Source organism: Macrosteles quadrilineatus, unplaced genomic scaffold (assembly GCF_028750875.1).
Source record: "Macrosteles quadrilineatus isolate MER2022 unplaced genomic scaffold, UCM_ALF_1.0 Scaffold_2__2_contigs__length_208266976, whole genome shotgun sequence".
Taxonomy (NCBI): Eukaryota; Metazoa; Arthropoda; class Insecta; order Hemiptera; family Cicadellidae; genus Macrosteles; species Macrosteles quadrilineatus.
In genome coordinates this window covers 160,378,740-160,395,839 of record NW_026542595.1, presented here as the reverse complement: position 1 = coordinate 160,395,839, position 17,100 = coordinate 160,378,740, and the positions used below count along the sequence as shown (strand labels likewise).

The window sequence follows — 17,100 nt, the reverse complement described above, 5'->3', positions numbered from 1 at the left end:
ACTACAATGTTTGCTCTATCTCTAACGGTTATTGAGATAAATAATGAAAGTTAGTATTAAATTAAAAATTCCCATGTTATTCTTATGGAGGAAAATAAAATGGTTGCATTTTGCTTATTTATGGATATATTTTGATCAAACTTGGCAAATTTATTTATTTCATACTAAGCTAATGATATTTAACATAAATACACGCTTTATTACTCTCCCCATGGCAGTAAACCCAGTACTCGTTAAATTTAAAGGTACAGTATTTAAATAGGGAATCTATCTTACATTTTTAGGAAGTATTTTGGTAATGATCCAGTCTGGCAAATGGAAATTTATTTTTTGACATATTTACAATAGTTTTTTCTTATTAGTAATACAGTTTAAAGTCCACTCACTATCTTTTCACTACTATGTAACTACGTACATGGTAGGCCTACTTATTACTCCCGGTATAATTATTTTGTCGGCAAATATTAGGAAATTCGACCTTAAAATCCGGACTAAATGCGGCTGAGGCACAGCCGGAATTTGTGGGGACTTTTGCCATTTTCATCAACTAGGCTTACTGTGCTTTACTGTGCAAAATTTCAATTTAGTCCGGATTTTAAGGTTCAATTTCTTAATATTTACCGAAAAAAAAAATTATACCGGGAGTAATAACGTACCATGTAAGTTTAGAGTAGTTAGATAGTAGTGACAAGATAGTAAAAGGGCTTTAAATCATAATACTAATAAGAAAAAAATATTGTTAATATGATTAACAAATGAATATCCATTTGCCTGACTGGATTTTTACTAAAAATATATCCTAAAAATGTAAGATGTATATTTAATATTTAAATAACTTTAAATTTACCGAGTACTAGGTTTACTGCTATATGGAGGGCAATACAATGTGTATTTATGTTAAATATTAATAGCTTAGTATAAAATAAATAAATTTGCCAAGTTTCATCAAATATATCCATAAATAAGCAAACTGCAACAATTTTATTTTCCTCCATAAGAATAACATGGGAATTTTAAATTGTATACCAACTTTTACTATTTATCTAAATAACCGTTAGAGATAGAGCAAACCTTCTAACATAAAAAGGATGTATTTTTAGACGTTCTTTAACTTTTGTAATTACGAAAATTCTCTAATACCAATAGTTTGTGAACTATTGTCAAAAAAGTGAAAATTGGCCGCCATTTTCCAAGATGGCAGTTGAAGCACAGCCGGGATTTATGGGGACTTTTGATATTTTATTTATGTAGTCTTACTAAACAACTGTGCAAAGTTTCCACTTAGTCCGAATTTGTTAGGTCGATTTTCCTAATATTCTTCCACTATAACTGTCAGTACATAGGTAGTAAGAAATCTAGAGACAACAAGATTTCAAGAAAAATATAGAAAAATATAACCTTAAGAGAGTGATTTACTTTAAATAACCAGGAGAACAAACTGACAATACAATAGATTCTACTGTAAGCAGTAAGAAACAAGAACAAAATTAGCTATTGATTGATGCTACTGTATTAATCAGATTTTGATCGTTCTCTTGGTTGACAATATCATCACATCAAAACAAGCTCAACTGTTCTATTTTCAAGTGTTTAAATTTAATTTACAGCTGACGCATCTGCGGCAAGAATGGGTAACGCTGGATTTTAATGTGTTAGTATAGGTGCATTCATTAACAAGGCTTTTAATTTATTGAAACTGCGTTTACATTGGTCTGTCCACAACCAATCTACTCTTTTCTTCCGCAGTTGATTTAAATGATAACAAACTTTAGAAAATTCTGGTATGAATTTGGAGTAGTATGTAATCATCCCTAAAAATTCCTCTAATTCTTTGACATTTTGATGGCTGTGGCATATCGACAATGCCTTGAACTTTAGAATCCGAAACTTGTAAGCCGTTTTTAGCTATTACCACCCAAGACATGTCCCTGTTTCTTGCATAAACTTGCATTTATCATTGTTCAATTGGAATCCAAACTCTTTAATTTTATTGAAAGTATTCTCTAGATTTTTGTAGTGTTCTTCATCATTGTGCCCTGTAACAATTATATCATCTAGATAGTTTGCTACGCCTGGCAACCCATTCAACATGTTTTACATAACTTTAAAAATATAGCTGGAGCGGATGCGATTCCAAAACAAAGTCGCTTGTATCTGTAAAGTCCTTGGATGGAATTAATCACTAGTAAGTCTTGCAAATCTCTATCTACTGGTATTGAGGCATCAGATAAATCTATGACTGAAAATGTTTCTCCTCCATTCAAATTATCAAATATTTCATTCAGCATTGCCTCCAGGACTAATTTAGGACAGTATAAAATATATTTACGCACCTTACGTCATCAATCCTTGAATAGTCTTACATGCGACTAGTATCATGTTCATCTTGTTCGACGACGAGGCTTGAAAATGAAACGTCAGTTTCGAAACTAGTCACTTTGTAAGACTATTCAAGGATTGACGACGTAAGGTACGTAAACCTATTTTATACTGTCATATATTTCCTCAGGTGTAGGTAGAGGAAACCTCTGAAGCTTTAATGCCTAATTTAATCCTGTTGAAAAATCTGCACAAATTCTTATTTGACCAGAAGGTTTTTTAACAACTACACAAGGTGCAGCCCAATCAGAATAGTCAATTGGTTCTATCAGTTCAGCTTCTACAAGCCTGTCGATTTCCTCGCACACTTTGTCCTTTATTGCAAATATAACTAGCCTTGCCTTTTTGTGAATAGGAGAAGCGTCTTCCTTTAAAATTAAGTGTGCCGTGTGTACAATGGCCACTTTTGTTACAAAAGAGTTTTTTTAATGAAATCAATTAATTTACTTAAGCTCGTGAACTTTGAAACCCTGAAATTGAAATGTCATCAACTTCCTTGGAAACCCATAAAGAATCACTTAGTAATGAATTAAGTGGCATTTCGTTTATTTTAAGCTCCTCGATCCAGTCTCTACCTAAAAGATCCTAAATGCCACATTCAGCAACGTACAGCTTTAGCTCTCTTTTAGTTTTCCTGAATGTCACTTTAACTGTTTGTTCACCAATCAAGTTTATTCAATGGCCACTATAAGATGTCGGTTTTGTATTTGAATGTAACAAAGGAAATTTTCCCAATCCATCCCATCCTCGTCGCCAGTTTTATGTTTGAAGTAAATACATAAATTGATAGGTAAATTAGTTTAATAAAAGAGAACTGAACTTATTCATGAGTCAAAAACTAGAAACAAAAACAATAACAAAAACAAGCTAAAAGTAAGCTGTAATTTAAACAATGTTCAAAACATATCCACCGACAACCTGCAGCTTTGTTTTTATTTTTATGACATTTTTTATTGAACTTTTTATAGCTTGTTGGACAGTTTTCTAGAGACCTACACACCAGTTGACACTTTCCTTACTGACTAAAATGTTGGCATGCCAACATACATAAAATTTTAACATAAAGAAAAAGAAGTATTAACACGTAAACCACTTATATCGTAAACGATTAAGCGATAGTTCGCTAAAAAGAATATTTCGCAATAATTAGCTATAAACCATTTTGGCATAAACTTATACTTAAATAGTTTGCATTTACGTCAAAACTTGATTACGTGCAAGTGTTTGAGATGTATAACTCAAAGTGCACACTTCCTGATAACTCAGAACCTTGACGGTAGGGAAAAAATACATTTTACAATTAAATACGTAGAAGGCAATCACACCTAGTAGGCTAACACCTACGAACGATCAACATTTTGCAAACATACAAATTGTACATAAACAATTCAATTGCAGTTAGAAACCGGGTGTCAGTTAAACCACCACTGAAATGACTTTAAATTGTTAGCATTGGCTGCTAGACTAAAAAAAAACTTAAAACTAAAAAAAATTATGATTTCGAATTTCCCTTCCTTTCAAAATTATCTCTCCTTCAACCCAAAAAACATGAAAATTCGCCAATTAGTTGATTTAGAATCGTGAAATACAAAACCCTATCACGTTTTAGCGAATTTCCCATATAGGGAATAAGCTATTACCGTAGTACTCATGGTAAGACCTGGACGTGGGACCGATTTTTTTCGTTTTGAGGTCCCTAGAGGCCAAAAACACCATCCGTTCAAATTCACACACACATATATATATATATACAAATTCCACAAAAAGTAGTTCATTATATATATAGTAGTGGTGATACAAATATATATGTGTGTGTGTCCGTTAGCACGATAACTCGAGCAAAAATGATCCGATTTTGATGAAATTTGATACAACCGTGTAAACCTACGTTTATTCGAACGAGTTCGCGATCCAGCATGATCGGACCATGGGAACGGGGGTTTACGGGGGGTTTTATTGGTTAAAAATAGGTTTTTCCCATTTTTGACCCAAAAAACATAAAATTTTGCAATTTCTTTCAAAACCATTTTGTAGGGCTTAAAGAAACAAATAATTTAGTATATTGAAGCGTTATTATGCGTATTATAGCATGAAATAGTCCAAATAATTGAATAATAGATAATTTATTAATTGATAAAATTACAGGAACGATCTTAAAGTTACTCGAACCCAAACTCTGATAATGTTCATCATCTATTGTTGGTGAGCATCTCCTCATGCCTTCTAAATTAAATCATAACAAATAACAAATCTTCTGGTTATATATATGAAACATAAATTAACTTTACAACAATGCGCCTAATGGTTACGGAGAAAATTCCAAAAAATTATAAATTTAAAATTCCCATGTTATTCTTATGGAGAATAAGTACACTGTGGTAGTTTGCTTGTTTATGAACATATTTTGATCAAATTGGAAAATGTTTTTATTTCTTACTAACTATTAACATTTTACAAATAAAAAAAGTTTAACCTCCCTGTCGCAGCAAACCTTAGTACTTGTTAAACTAATTCAATTTAAATCGGGAATAAATGTTAAATCAATTATTAATTATCAATCATTAAGATTGGGACGCCACTTATGTGCGTATTTTAACCCAAATATGAGTGAAGGATGAGTGTAGAATGGTGTGAGGTGATCTGTGTAGCTTTATTTTTTAAGTAGATATTTCAGTGTAAATCAAATCAGTCAAATGGAAATTCGCTTAGTCTGCAGGTTTGCTGCGGAGGGGGTATTAATATATATGATGATGGTAATACAAATCTATCTATGGTGATCTATGGTAGTAAAGGTTCAATTCAATGGTAAAACTAAGTTGTTATGATCTACGGTTTCTTGTTTTTCCAATTGTTCTGTAATATGTCGCATTGCCATATGATTTCTTAAAAACAATAAAAACACAACATTTCATCAATACACAGTTTTAACAATCAAAGTATAAATTCCAAGTACATAGTGGTTCCACAAGATCTGAAATTATCAAGAGAGAGTTCAAAATTTAAGTAGTTATTGCCAGTTTGCAGTCTTATCTTCAATTGAAAGGTAAGTATTTCTAAAGTTTACCCAACCCAAGAATATACTTATTCTTTGACTTAATACAATACCGGTAGTAGTTGGAAGATATTAAGTTTCTATGCTGACAGTAGACTAAACAAACATTAATGCTATCTAAAACACTAAACCCTAATCAAAATAACAGCTACTAAAGTTAAATTCGCAACTTGTTAATAATTTACAGTGAATAGTCTATGTCAAGCCAATATGATTACACAGGGCACCTTGAACGCCGTATGAATCTGCCTCTTTGTAAGCTCAGTTCTTAAACTATTTTAAGTAGGCTATGATACTCATACCATTTTTAAAAGTCAATCCGTCTTTCAAAAATGATTATTACTAAATTGTAGGCTATCGGTTAGGTTGGCACAGTTTTACTAAATAAGGGACATGTCAGGCTCAAAAGAATAAAATAGGCCATGAAGTGGACCCGAGCACACGGAATCGTGCGCTACGCTAGCAGAGCAATAAATAATTGAAATGGCAAACTCAAAACATTTACATGCAGTGCATGGATCCACCATAAATTCACCATTTTCAGCCTATCAGAGTGCTATTACAAAATATCCCCATTTTTATCTTAGCATGGCGCAATTTCACCATTTCCGCTATTTTATGCGCACTGAAGTATATACACACACTTTCAAATATATTATCATGCAGAAAGTGCTTGTCTGCGACACATAATATTACAATGTTTTTCATGAGCCTAAGTGCACGCTTACGTGAAACTATATTTTACAATGCAATACGTGCGCTATAGTACTGGACCACTATTATAGCGCACTTATTGCATAGTGGACTGCTTATAATACAGTATACATAGGTTTACGATGCATCATAATAAATGTAACACAAAATTTAGTTTTAAATTGAAAACATTTTACTGTAAATGGTTATACTACATTTTTAAATACTATATTCCGAGTGAACACTCGATCATCACCTCTCAACCGGGATTGTTTTTCTGTGTCACGGACCATGAATTTCAGCCCTTCAAACGATCGTGCACGGCTGCAGGCTACATACAGCTGTCCATGGCCAAAGACAGGCTCTTCAAGCATTATTCCAACTTTGCCAATGCTCTGTCCTTGTGATTTGTTGACTGTCATAGCAAACGCAGGTATGATTGGGAACTGCGTGCGTTGCATGGCAAAGGGGAGGGCTGCATCAGAAGGACATAAATGGATTCATAGTATGAGAAATCGATTTCCCGAAGACGTTCCGGTTAGAACTTCCACGTCGATAGTGAGTGGATATAAATGCTTCACTCTCAATCGGGTACCATTAATCAGTGCTTTAGCAGTGTCTAAATTTCTTATGAGCATGACGACCGCGTTGACTTTAAGTTTTAATTTATGAGGTGGTAATCCGCTCAATTCAATGCTATTGAGGAATTCGGTTGGGAAATTCAGTGTCTCCGAAACGTCATCTGTTACTATCTTGTCAAAACTGTAGGCCTAATAAGTCGTGAAATCTCCGGGCATCCTTGACATTATCTTTTCGTTTACAGAATGGCAGAATTCGTTTTTCGTACCGTAAAATGGGGTGAATAGAAACAACAGGGTGAATAGAAACAAAACTTCAATGAATGATTCACATTTTTATAACTTTGTTATACATTGACTTTATATAAGGGAATTATTTTCCCCCATTATAGCCATATCCTATCTACCTGGGAAAAATTATTTCAGCATATTGGTATCTCTGCTTCGGATGTTGGATGATGCGAAACCTCATTTGAAAATTTTGGCGAAAAACATTCTTTTCAAAACTTTCTCTCTAAGTATGAACCTATTACATGTATTTATGTTAATAACCATTTTTTTATATTGTCTTAGGTATCTTAAAACCAAGTGTGTTAATAGATTAGCCCTAGAATAAACTATATTTTTTTACTTTATTTTTATTTTAGGCTATGTCATGATTTTGCAAAACCAGGGTAAATAGAAACACTTTTTTTAACCAGTGGTGCAAATAAAGGTAGACCTGAAAACCCCCCAAAAAAGAAAAAAAAATTACCAGAGATGAAGATGATTCCACATCAGTCACACTTCTCACTGGAAGAAAGTGACAAAGACGAACAATTTGATGAAGAAGAACCAGCATACCTAGCTCAAGACATCAGTGAGTCTTCAAAGTTGTCCCTTCATGATCATGTAATTGTCAAAGTAATGGGGAAAAACAAAACTTGCTATCGTTTATATGTTGCAAAAGTTTGACAAGGAAGGATAAACAGGAAGATTTATCAAGAAAATTGCGCAAACCAACAAGTTCTGAGAGACAGATTAAGGAGGCCCTCTTCAAAGTCGATGACGTAGTACGTTGGCTTCCAACTCCCAAGCCGTGTACAACTTGTAGATTTAAGGGAGTGTTGTGTTTTGAGGAAGATTTGTCAGATTTTACTCTTCATTTAGTTGGTTTCTATGTAAGATTTTGTAACTCTGATTTCACCCATTGTCATTTATGTTCTCCGATTTGTTTGGATAAGGGGTATGAAAACGATGTTTTTATACTTCGTACTTATATATAAATGTGTTAAATTAACTTTAAATATTTTTATTTACAACAACCTAAGCTAACAAGCATAAATTTCATGTTTCTATTGCCCCTGGTAAGTGGGGAAAAGCAACAATCATCAATTTAACACAGTGTTTCTATTCACCCCAAAGTGCAGGGTGAATAGAAACAGCCATATTTTATTTTTTTTTCTGCTTAATGATTAAAAAGAAAAAAAAATTGATTACTGGTTTGAGTAGAGGAGTCCAAGACCGGAAATATGAGCTAGTGTTGAAAATTTAAAAATTAAAAATATCGTTTTTACAGAAGCTTAAAAGTCAAAAAGTGTTTCTATTCACCCCATTCTACGGTAGAGAGGATTGCTCGGTCTGTTATAGTGTTGCTTGTTATAATGCTGTCAAAGTCATTGTATAATTCGTCAATAATATCTCCTGAGCAGATAACGTTCTGAGGAAGTTCAATTATATCATCGCCGAGATCAGAATGAATTGGATATGTCCCATCACCAATTTGTTTGAGGAAGCTTATAAAGTCAAGCTCAGGTGGCAGCGCACGCATGTTTTGCGTAAGCGTGAGCTGTTTGATTCGTGGCCACTCTTCTAAAGATTTCACACATAGCTCAGTTGTAGCTGTTTGCCCAGCGTGTGATACAACAGGGAGCGTCTGCCTAAAGTCCCCGCATAGGAGTACGGCTTTGCCTCCGAACATTTTTTCGCGATTTTCGGTAACTGATAGGTCACGTAACAAACGGTCGATTGCTTTCAACGCGTAAATCGGACACATTGAGATTTCATCGATTATAATCAATGCTGAACGCCTGATTCTATTGGCAACAGCACTATTAGCTTTCATAGATGATACCGATGACTCAGTGACAGGAATAGGCAATTTGAACTGATTGTGTAATGTTCTGCCTACCACCAGCAAGCTTGCCGCTATGCCACCGAATGCGCACGGTAGACAGTCAAGACATTTTGAACGTAAATAAAACAGCAACGTCTTTTGCACATACGTCTTTCCACAGCCAGCGTGCGCAGTGAGACAGAGTACTTTTTCGCCTTGTCCTTTTTCAATAGCACCAATAACTTCTGTAATGATTGCTTTTTGTTCGTCATTGGCCATGTTGAACATATGATTGAAGCACTCGCCTTGTTCCATTACGTCGTAACTATCTATGTTTGTTGACTGGCAGTTCGGAATTGGAAGCCCTAACTCAGCACAACTTGTGTTGTGAGTGATCAATATATCCTCAATTTCAAGAAGACCCAAATCATACGCTGCTTGAGAGCACATATCACGAAGTAAGTCTTCACACAAATGGTCTTTGAACTGTTCCCATAGTGCGTTGCAATTTGCGGGTATATTAATACCACAAATAACTCCAAAAAGTTGACGCAACTGTCTAGGAGACTGCGATGCTGTTGCTTCGGCAATAGTGTCTTGCCACTGGTTGTCATTACACACAATACCTCTTGCGTTAGCGGTGGCCAAGAATGTTTCGTGAAGTATGCCATCAGCTGTAAGAATATCTTCAAAACCCTTCGCACCTTTGACATGTAGTAGCAGGAGACGTAAATTAAAAAGTTCAACATTCTTTGGCGACACATTATAAAGGCGCGTTACGACCTTTTGTCCACCACGCTGCCGTTTACGCCATTCTTTCCTGGTAGAGTCCCATGTGTAATTTTGCGGAATTTCAATGTAGAGTAAATTGTTAGCATCAGAATCTTGTTGGTTAAGTCTGAAAAATGCCTCTAGTTTTGTTTGCTTTGGATTTGCTGCTGCGGCAGCTTCGTTGCCGTTTTGAAAGTATACAGTTTGTTGTTGCGGTAAGTGACAATCAAGACGTTCAATTTTGTGAGATTGGTGATGCATCTCGTATTCGAAAATGCGCCAAGTGGCCTCTGTAGATCCCACATAACGACAACTGACGAAAGAGTCAATTTCATCATATACGATCTGCGCTTGGTCGTCACGACTGAATTGTACGTTGGCGCAATCGTAACCCTTGTATATATATTTATACACATATTTGATTGACCTTACAGAGCTGCAAACTTCAATGTTGATATGGCAGTTGAACTTTTGCAGGAGAAAAGGGTTATAAGGTACAACAAAGCGGTTGTCAACACTCTGACCACGAACATCAACAGTAACGCCAAAAATTTGATCTTTCGTAATGTTGTCAATAAGTTCATTCAGTTTACAATGAAAGACGCGGACGACTAAGTCTGGACGGTAATGTACCGACTCGCCAATTGTTAAGTTGTCAATGATTTCAGGCCACTTCGGGTTGCATGTCATGGTGACGAATAGCGATGGCTTCCCAAATTTTTGCACTATTGCCATTGCATCTAAGTAGTTTTGATTCATATTACGTGGTGAGCCGATAAAAGATGACGGCAAAATGACTTGGCGGCCGATTTGAACATTTTCTTCTCCTGCCCTTCTATTGACAAAGTCGGTTATGTTGAGGTAGAGATCAGCTCGTAATTGTGACTGTTGCTTCCGAATGAACTCTAGTCGTGTGCCTTCTATCCTGACATACATATCCACCAACCATTGCAGATAAAGCTTTTGTGAACGGTGCAAAATGCTGAATGGTTCGCGAATTGCAAGACGGTATGATGCATATTGTAACATGGTTAGCTTTTGACGAACAGCTGTTTGATGGCGGCATCGTGAGTCAAGTCAATGTGCCATCCAGAATCGCCATGGGGGAACAACAATGGATAAGCCGGGTCAAGGGATTGCTCCAAAACGGAAACTCTTCGAACGCCATGAGACTTGTGCCATATGATAAGGTTGCGCTCACCAGGTGGTGCACCATCTACAGCTTTAAATATAGCTGCCACATCAGTTTGAACGGCATCGTTGAATCTTCTATGATCGTCGTTTCGGTCTCTCTTCATGAACATACAGATGTCAGTTTCTACGCCATCATTTTCGTCCCGACTTAATTCTGCCATAGTTTTGAATGACTGAACGAAATGGTTTACATTTTCAAGATACGATGTCAACTCTCTCATCAAGGCTTCATCACTCTTTTGGTTGGCGGGCATTCGCATTCGTTGCTGAATGGCAGTGTCAACATCGTAAATGTAAATTTGTGCATACGTAGCAGTTTGCCCAGGTGATGGTGCAAGAGTGCCGACGCGGTGATAGAACGTATCGTGGATTTTGAAGTTGTAGACACCGTTTGTTAAGGATTCGTCTAGTTAAGCTTCAGAGCTGATCATGGCAAGAGCAGCGTTATAAGAGCGAATGTGTTTGAGGTAATTTTGTGATTTCTTGCGAATAGAAGCATTCGGATAATGAATGTTTTCGATTAGCTCTTGAATGAATTGTGACGGTATAAATGGTGGCAAAGATACTTTACCCTTGTGGCAACACAGGGAAAAATTAGAAGCATTCCTGCTGGTCTTCTCCTTCTCAAAATGCCTCGCTGTACAGGCATCACAGGTCATTGATAGAGGTCCAATTGAGAAAGAAAAATCGTTTTGGGGCAGCGTTAGGGTGCATTTGTAACCTAATAGTTGAGGTTGTCCAGGTTCATGTGTTGACTGTGATGAGTTAAGTCTGTTACGCGCCAATGTTCTGTAGTTGCGGTCGTCATCACGATTACGCCTCCTGTCTATGTTTCGTTGTCGTCACGTCGGAGGCATTTAAAAGAAAAAACAACAAATAAACAAATTATAGCTCCACAAAACAACGATAAATGGACAAATTTATGTAACTATCATGTTAACACGATCCGTTACAAAACAACATCCGTAAAAAGACACAACATCCGTCATAGCGACACAAAACAACGATAAATACACAAATTTAAGATACAACCATACTAACACGATCCGTCTTGGAGGTTATGTTTACACAAACTCAAATAGTAAATAAATGTACTCAATCAATGCGTTTCATTGAATTGAAAAATAAATAACAGCAATTAAATTATACAGCTGATCAAAATGTAAACAATTATGTTCTTCATAAGGATAACATGGGAACTTTCAAAGCCACTGGGGCAGAGCCCAAGGGTTGTTTTCAAAAATGTAAGGCCAGTTTGCAAATCAAAGCGACACGCTCTTTCCAATGAGACGTCAATGGATAAAATCGGTTAAGAAATGGCGGAGGAGTTCAACCGACAAAGTTTCATGTAGCGTATTAATTATATAGATTTCAAGAAGTCGAAACTAGTGATTTGTAAAAAAATTAACTAGGATGCAATCAGTACAAGGCAGATGCAAAAGGCTTGCAAGCATCCGCAAAAAAGATAACCCACTGAAAAAACACATATTTTTATTCCAGTCATAGCCACTTTACAACAAGAAAATAAACATTTAACAATCAATTTTCACCAAGAAGAAGAACTGTAAAGTCATGGTTATGGTGACTACATCAAAATCAATCCAATAGGTAGCCGGTAGCTGTTTACGTAGCTACAGCGTAAATATAAAGCTTCATTCGGACAACATTAAGTTATGTGAAAGAAAAACAATGACGGATATCTGGTTAAAATTTCCTTAATGGTACTTCATTTTTCTTTATTTTGACTCATTCTCCGGGGTTTGACTGTTTACTAACGGGATACCCTGAATAAAGCAAACTTCTAAATGCAAGAAGCATTCACCTTCACTATGCTAGAGCTTTGAATCTGATCTTCACAAAGGCTAAGAGTTCTTTCATGTCAGCCATCCCAAGATAGTAGTATTCTCTGAAAAGTCAGGTACAAATCTCCGTAGAACAATAGAACAATAAGAACTAGGTAGTATAACGGCATGCACACTAAACCATATAGCAAATAGAATCATCAGCACTGTTTTACTTTTGCATATAGGTACTAATTCTAAATTTTAAATCTAGACAAGGTTTTGGTCATCTGTGCAGAAGAAGTTCGCAGAAGGAAGAATTATTCTTGTTGATATAAATAATTAACTACGGACCCTTTCATCATGACCTGAATGACCGATCTTGAAAATAATGAACGGAGTGTGAAAATGTCGTTAGTGTCATTTAAAAGGGTTCGATTCTGTTTTAAGATATTCCCAGTATTGTATTCGCCCCACTGCCAAACTCTTCCAAAATCCGATTGCACGTTGATTGTAAATGAACTTTTTTTAATAGACATACAAAATAATGACTGGCTAGTTTTATTCTCTTTTTTACACTTAATTATCCAAAAAGTAAATAAAATACATAGAAAACTCTTGAAACATAGGATGCATTTACACTTATACTGTTGTGAGTTGAGTCGTCATTTGCTAATCGGGTCTGATGATGATTGGAATGCACAATGTAAATTGATCTCCACTTACCGTCTTTCATATGTTATTATTATACTGTCACTCACTAGTTAACAGCATAAGTGTAAATATATGTTTCAAGAGTGTTATTACATATATGTAAGTTACTTCCCATAAATTTAATAACACGTACAATACTGACCAAGAAGTTCCCTCACTTAGTGCGCATAATATACAGCGGGTATACTTTTTAATCCACAGAATACTCTATCCCAATAAAACTAAATTGTGAAATAGTTTTTTTGTATTATACCTTATTAGGCTATTTTTTTCTGTTGCAGTGTGATACAAACTTCACAGAACATTCACTTGACATGGTAAGTCCACTCAAGTATTGATAATACCATTAATACCTACGTAAAAATGAATAATACCTACATTAAGATGAATAATACAAAGTGTTTTTTTTTTTTTTTTTTACTCAACCCATATTACAATAAGTACTGTAAGACAATTTTTAACATCAAAATAAGCAAATAATATTTATATTATATACTTTAACAGTATTATTACGCAGTATTAATATGTAGTATCATACTGATATATTATTTAAACATCCCTGATTTACTTTCCGTACTTCAATGCCGATGTTCTGTGGGAGGATCAGCTGATATGCATTGTTGCATAGTTTTCTATGAGAATTTGTGCTTTTGAGATGTTATCTATATCTATAAAAGAGGAACTATGTATGTGTGTGTGTGTGTATGTATATACGTTATGGACTCCGAAACCGCTCGACAGATTGTAATGAAACTTTCAGGCATTATTAAGCATCTTTCAAGGATGGTTCGAGTGAAGTTTGGTGCAGATCTATCAAAAGGGCTCTGCCCCAAAGGGTTTTAAGAGGGCCAATGTCAGACTTTTTGATCTACAATGTTTACAAATAAATATAATTTAAAAGCAGATGTTTACTTTTACCAACTGTTTTGTAGGTTTGAATAATTACAACATTCTGTATTAGCATTAGTCATGATTTGAAATAGTGCCACAGTATTTCTACAGAGTGCAGCACGGAAAACTATTTTACTTTTGAATGAGTCCAAATGTATAAACCCCAATCGCAGCACACCTGGGCACTTAACAACGTTTAAATTCTCCAATGTTAAATATTAAAACATAAAAACCTTTATCAAAGTTTGCAATCAAAAGGTGAGTGAGCGTAGTGAACGAACATCAACCTGGAGGCGAGTTAGCGTAGCGAACGAGCTAACCTGAAAACAAGTGAGCGCAGCAAACGAGCTCCAACCTAAAGGTGAGTGAGCGTAGCGAACGAAATTCAACCGGGACGTGATTGAGCCATGCGAATACTTATGAAGTTAAACGGGGCAAAGCCCGTGAGTACAGCTAGTTGTGAATAAAACCCAATATGGTGTTTTCGCAAAGTCCAAAAAGTAGGTATTGTGAATACTTAAAAAAAAAAACTAGATTTAGTCTCAAGAAAGGTGTACAAGTTTACAGTTATGGTCCAAGTACCTACTGGGTGGCCGAAAAGTCCCTTCACTCTAAATGTAAATTCAATTGTTGTTGATTAAAAACATAGAAATCTATTTTAATCAGAAATGTATTGTGGACTACACCAAGTGATCATCGTTTTAGTCTAAAACATCCCATGCATACCTCTATTGTCTCTTCAAATCTTCACTCGACTCCAAATCCGTTAGCTCATTTGTGTATTCATTTCTGGGGTGACTCGTGCAAAGGCCGCCCTTACTTCTACTGAGTGTCTCCACGTCCTAGGTCTGAGTCGGTGGTTGGGAAGGGTGAGTGAGGCTTTTCTCCCCAAACTCTTCCCTTCTACTCACGGACCAATATTTTCTGATCAGTCGTGTTTATTACAGTGAAATACGAACTGCAATAATGTGTAAAGGGACTTTTCGGCCACCCTGTAATAAATTGACTCTTTGCTGACCTGTCAAAAAGTTCAGGAAACCAAATCATGTTAATCATGTTTAAATTTTCCCCTAAATAATGTTGAAGGGGGCTGCTCCCGAAATCATCCCCCCAAATTGATTGAAGAAATTAATGAACAAAAACGTATCTTGAGGCCCTAAACATTTTGGAAGGGCAAAAGTTTGAGGGAGGCCACAATAAAAATGTTCTGTGAAATAAGAGCATTGCTGTTAAGAGACTGTTTTTAATTGAACTTAAAGTATTTCAACTCTGAGTTTTCCAATTAAAAACCTCTCTTAAAATAGCCTATATTATTCCATATTTTGTGTAAAAACACTTGTTTTATTATGATTAATATTTAGCTGTTACAGGACAGATGCAAAGAGTGGGTAACCCCAGTAGAGGACACTTTAAACGTTGCCAAAGTAAGTTGACTTTCAACCATATTTAATTTCAAATCAATCTAAGAACCAGGGAACTAAGCCTTCCTCAGTTATAGTTAAATGAGCTTAATAGTTAAAATAAAATAATATTGTAAACAAACATTTAATAATTTACGAAAAACATTTTATTACAAACCATAGACAGACATTTACATCTATCAAATATTAACAACTCTGTAATGTAAAAGTATGCAATTAAACAAAAATAAGATACATTTTATGATCTTGCAAATTTAAGTGTAGCTCGCTTAGAATTTTCCCTCTAGATATTGAAACCCGTTGTATGACTTTTGCAGATATATGATATAAACAAAATCATATTAGTATAAAAATGCTTGTGACAACGATTTTTCGCTTTTTCAATATTACTTCTAAATAAATTGAGATTGTATCTGTTTTTCCCATTGGGATTTAGCATATAGTATCTTTGTGCTAATTAAGACCCCATATCTAATTAGTTTAGTGGAAATGCCTCAGTACACCATGGAATAACTTTTTATAGGAGAGGGCTAAGCAAATAATCAGTATTTGCTCAACTATTTTCCCCTTTATCGAGTAATTTTTAGTGTAATCTACTTTCACTTTGCTTATTAGTTACAACTGAGATTTTTTTCCTTTTACTATATTTTGTTATTTGCTGTATGATGTTAATTGCTTGTTATAAACACATGTGAGTAGTGACAATTGTTTTGTTTACTTTTTGATGTTATTTTGTTCAACCAACATAGTTACTTAGACACCTATAAGGACAATGTTATTATTTTTAGCGAATTTCCCATATAGGGAATAAGCTATTACCGTAGTACTCATGGTAAGACCTGGACGCGGGACCGATTTTTTTTTTCGTTTTGAGGTCCCTAGAGGCCAAAAACACCATCCGTTCAAATTCATATATATATATATATATATATATATTTATATATTTATATATATATATATATATATATATATATGTCCGTCAGCACGATAACTCGAGCAAAAATGATCCGATTTTGATGAAATTTGGTACAAACGTGTAAACCTACGTCTATTCGAACGAGTTCGCGATCCAGCATGATCGGACCATGGGAACGGGTGTTTACGGGGGGTTTTATGGGGTAAAAATAGGTTTTTCCCAATTTTGACCCAAAAAACATAAAATTTAGCAATTAATTTCCAAACCATTTTGTAGAGCTTCAAAAAACAAATAATTTAGTATATTGAAGCGTTATTATGCGCCTAATGGTTACGGAGAAAATTCCAAAAAATTTTAAATTTAAAATTCCCATGTTATTCTTATGGAGAATGAGTAAACTGTTGTAGTTTGCTTGTTTACGAACATATTTTGATCAAATTTGGAAAATGTTTTTATTTCTTACTAACTATTAACATTTTACAAAAAAAAAACAGTTTTACCCTCCCTAATGCAGCAAACCTAAGTACTTGTTAAACTAATTCTATTTAAATCGGGAATAAATGTTATATTTTTAAGTAGACATTTCAGTGTAAATCCAATCAGTCAAATGGAAAT

The 17,100-nt window shown here is 35.0% G+C and overlaps 2 protein-coding genes across 2 annotated transcripts in view; one reads left to right on the top strand and one right to left on the bottom strand.

The window, feature by feature from the left end:
* The first annotated feature begins 5,290 nt into the window (after positions 1 to 5,290).
* The window catches only part of LOC128986419 (galectin-8-like), a 71,586-nt gene continuing 59,776 nt past the window's right edge, over positions 5,291 to 17,100 (top strand). The window contains exons 1-3 of the mRNA XM_054406786.1: positions 5,291 to 5,422; positions 13,539 to 13,574; positions 15,519 to 15,572. Of these exons, the coding sequence (XP_054262761.1) occupies positions 13,572 to 13,574; positions 15,519 to 15,572 (57 nt within the window). The 5' untranslated portion in view covers positions 5,291 to 5,422; positions 13,539 to 13,571. The remainder of the gene's footprint in view (positions 5,423 to 13,538; positions 13,575 to 15,518; positions 15,573 to 17,100) is intronic.
* LOC128985076 (uncharacterized) lies at positions 6,331 to 10,504 on the bottom strand. Its single transcript, XM_054404454.1, has 2 exons — positions 8,293 to 10,504; positions 6,331 to 6,599 (listed from the first exon to the last, which is right to left on the bottom strand). Exons 1-2 carry the CDS (start codon positions 10,502 to 10,504, stop codon positions 6,331 to 6,333), a joined length of 2,481 nt encoding a protein of 826 aa, XP_054260429.1.

What these genes read in the sequence shown, in the direction of transcription:
- LOC128985076 (XM_054404454.1), bottom strand. Translation starts at nt 10,504, where the DNA reads ATGTATGTCAGGATAGAAGGCACACGACTAGAGTTCATTCGGAAGCAA. An exon ending in CCTCTCTACCGTAGAATGGG is followed by an intron (nt 6,600 to 8,292) that starts GTGAATAGAAAC and finishes CTTCTGATGCAG; the next exon opens with CCCTCCCCTTTGCCATGCAA.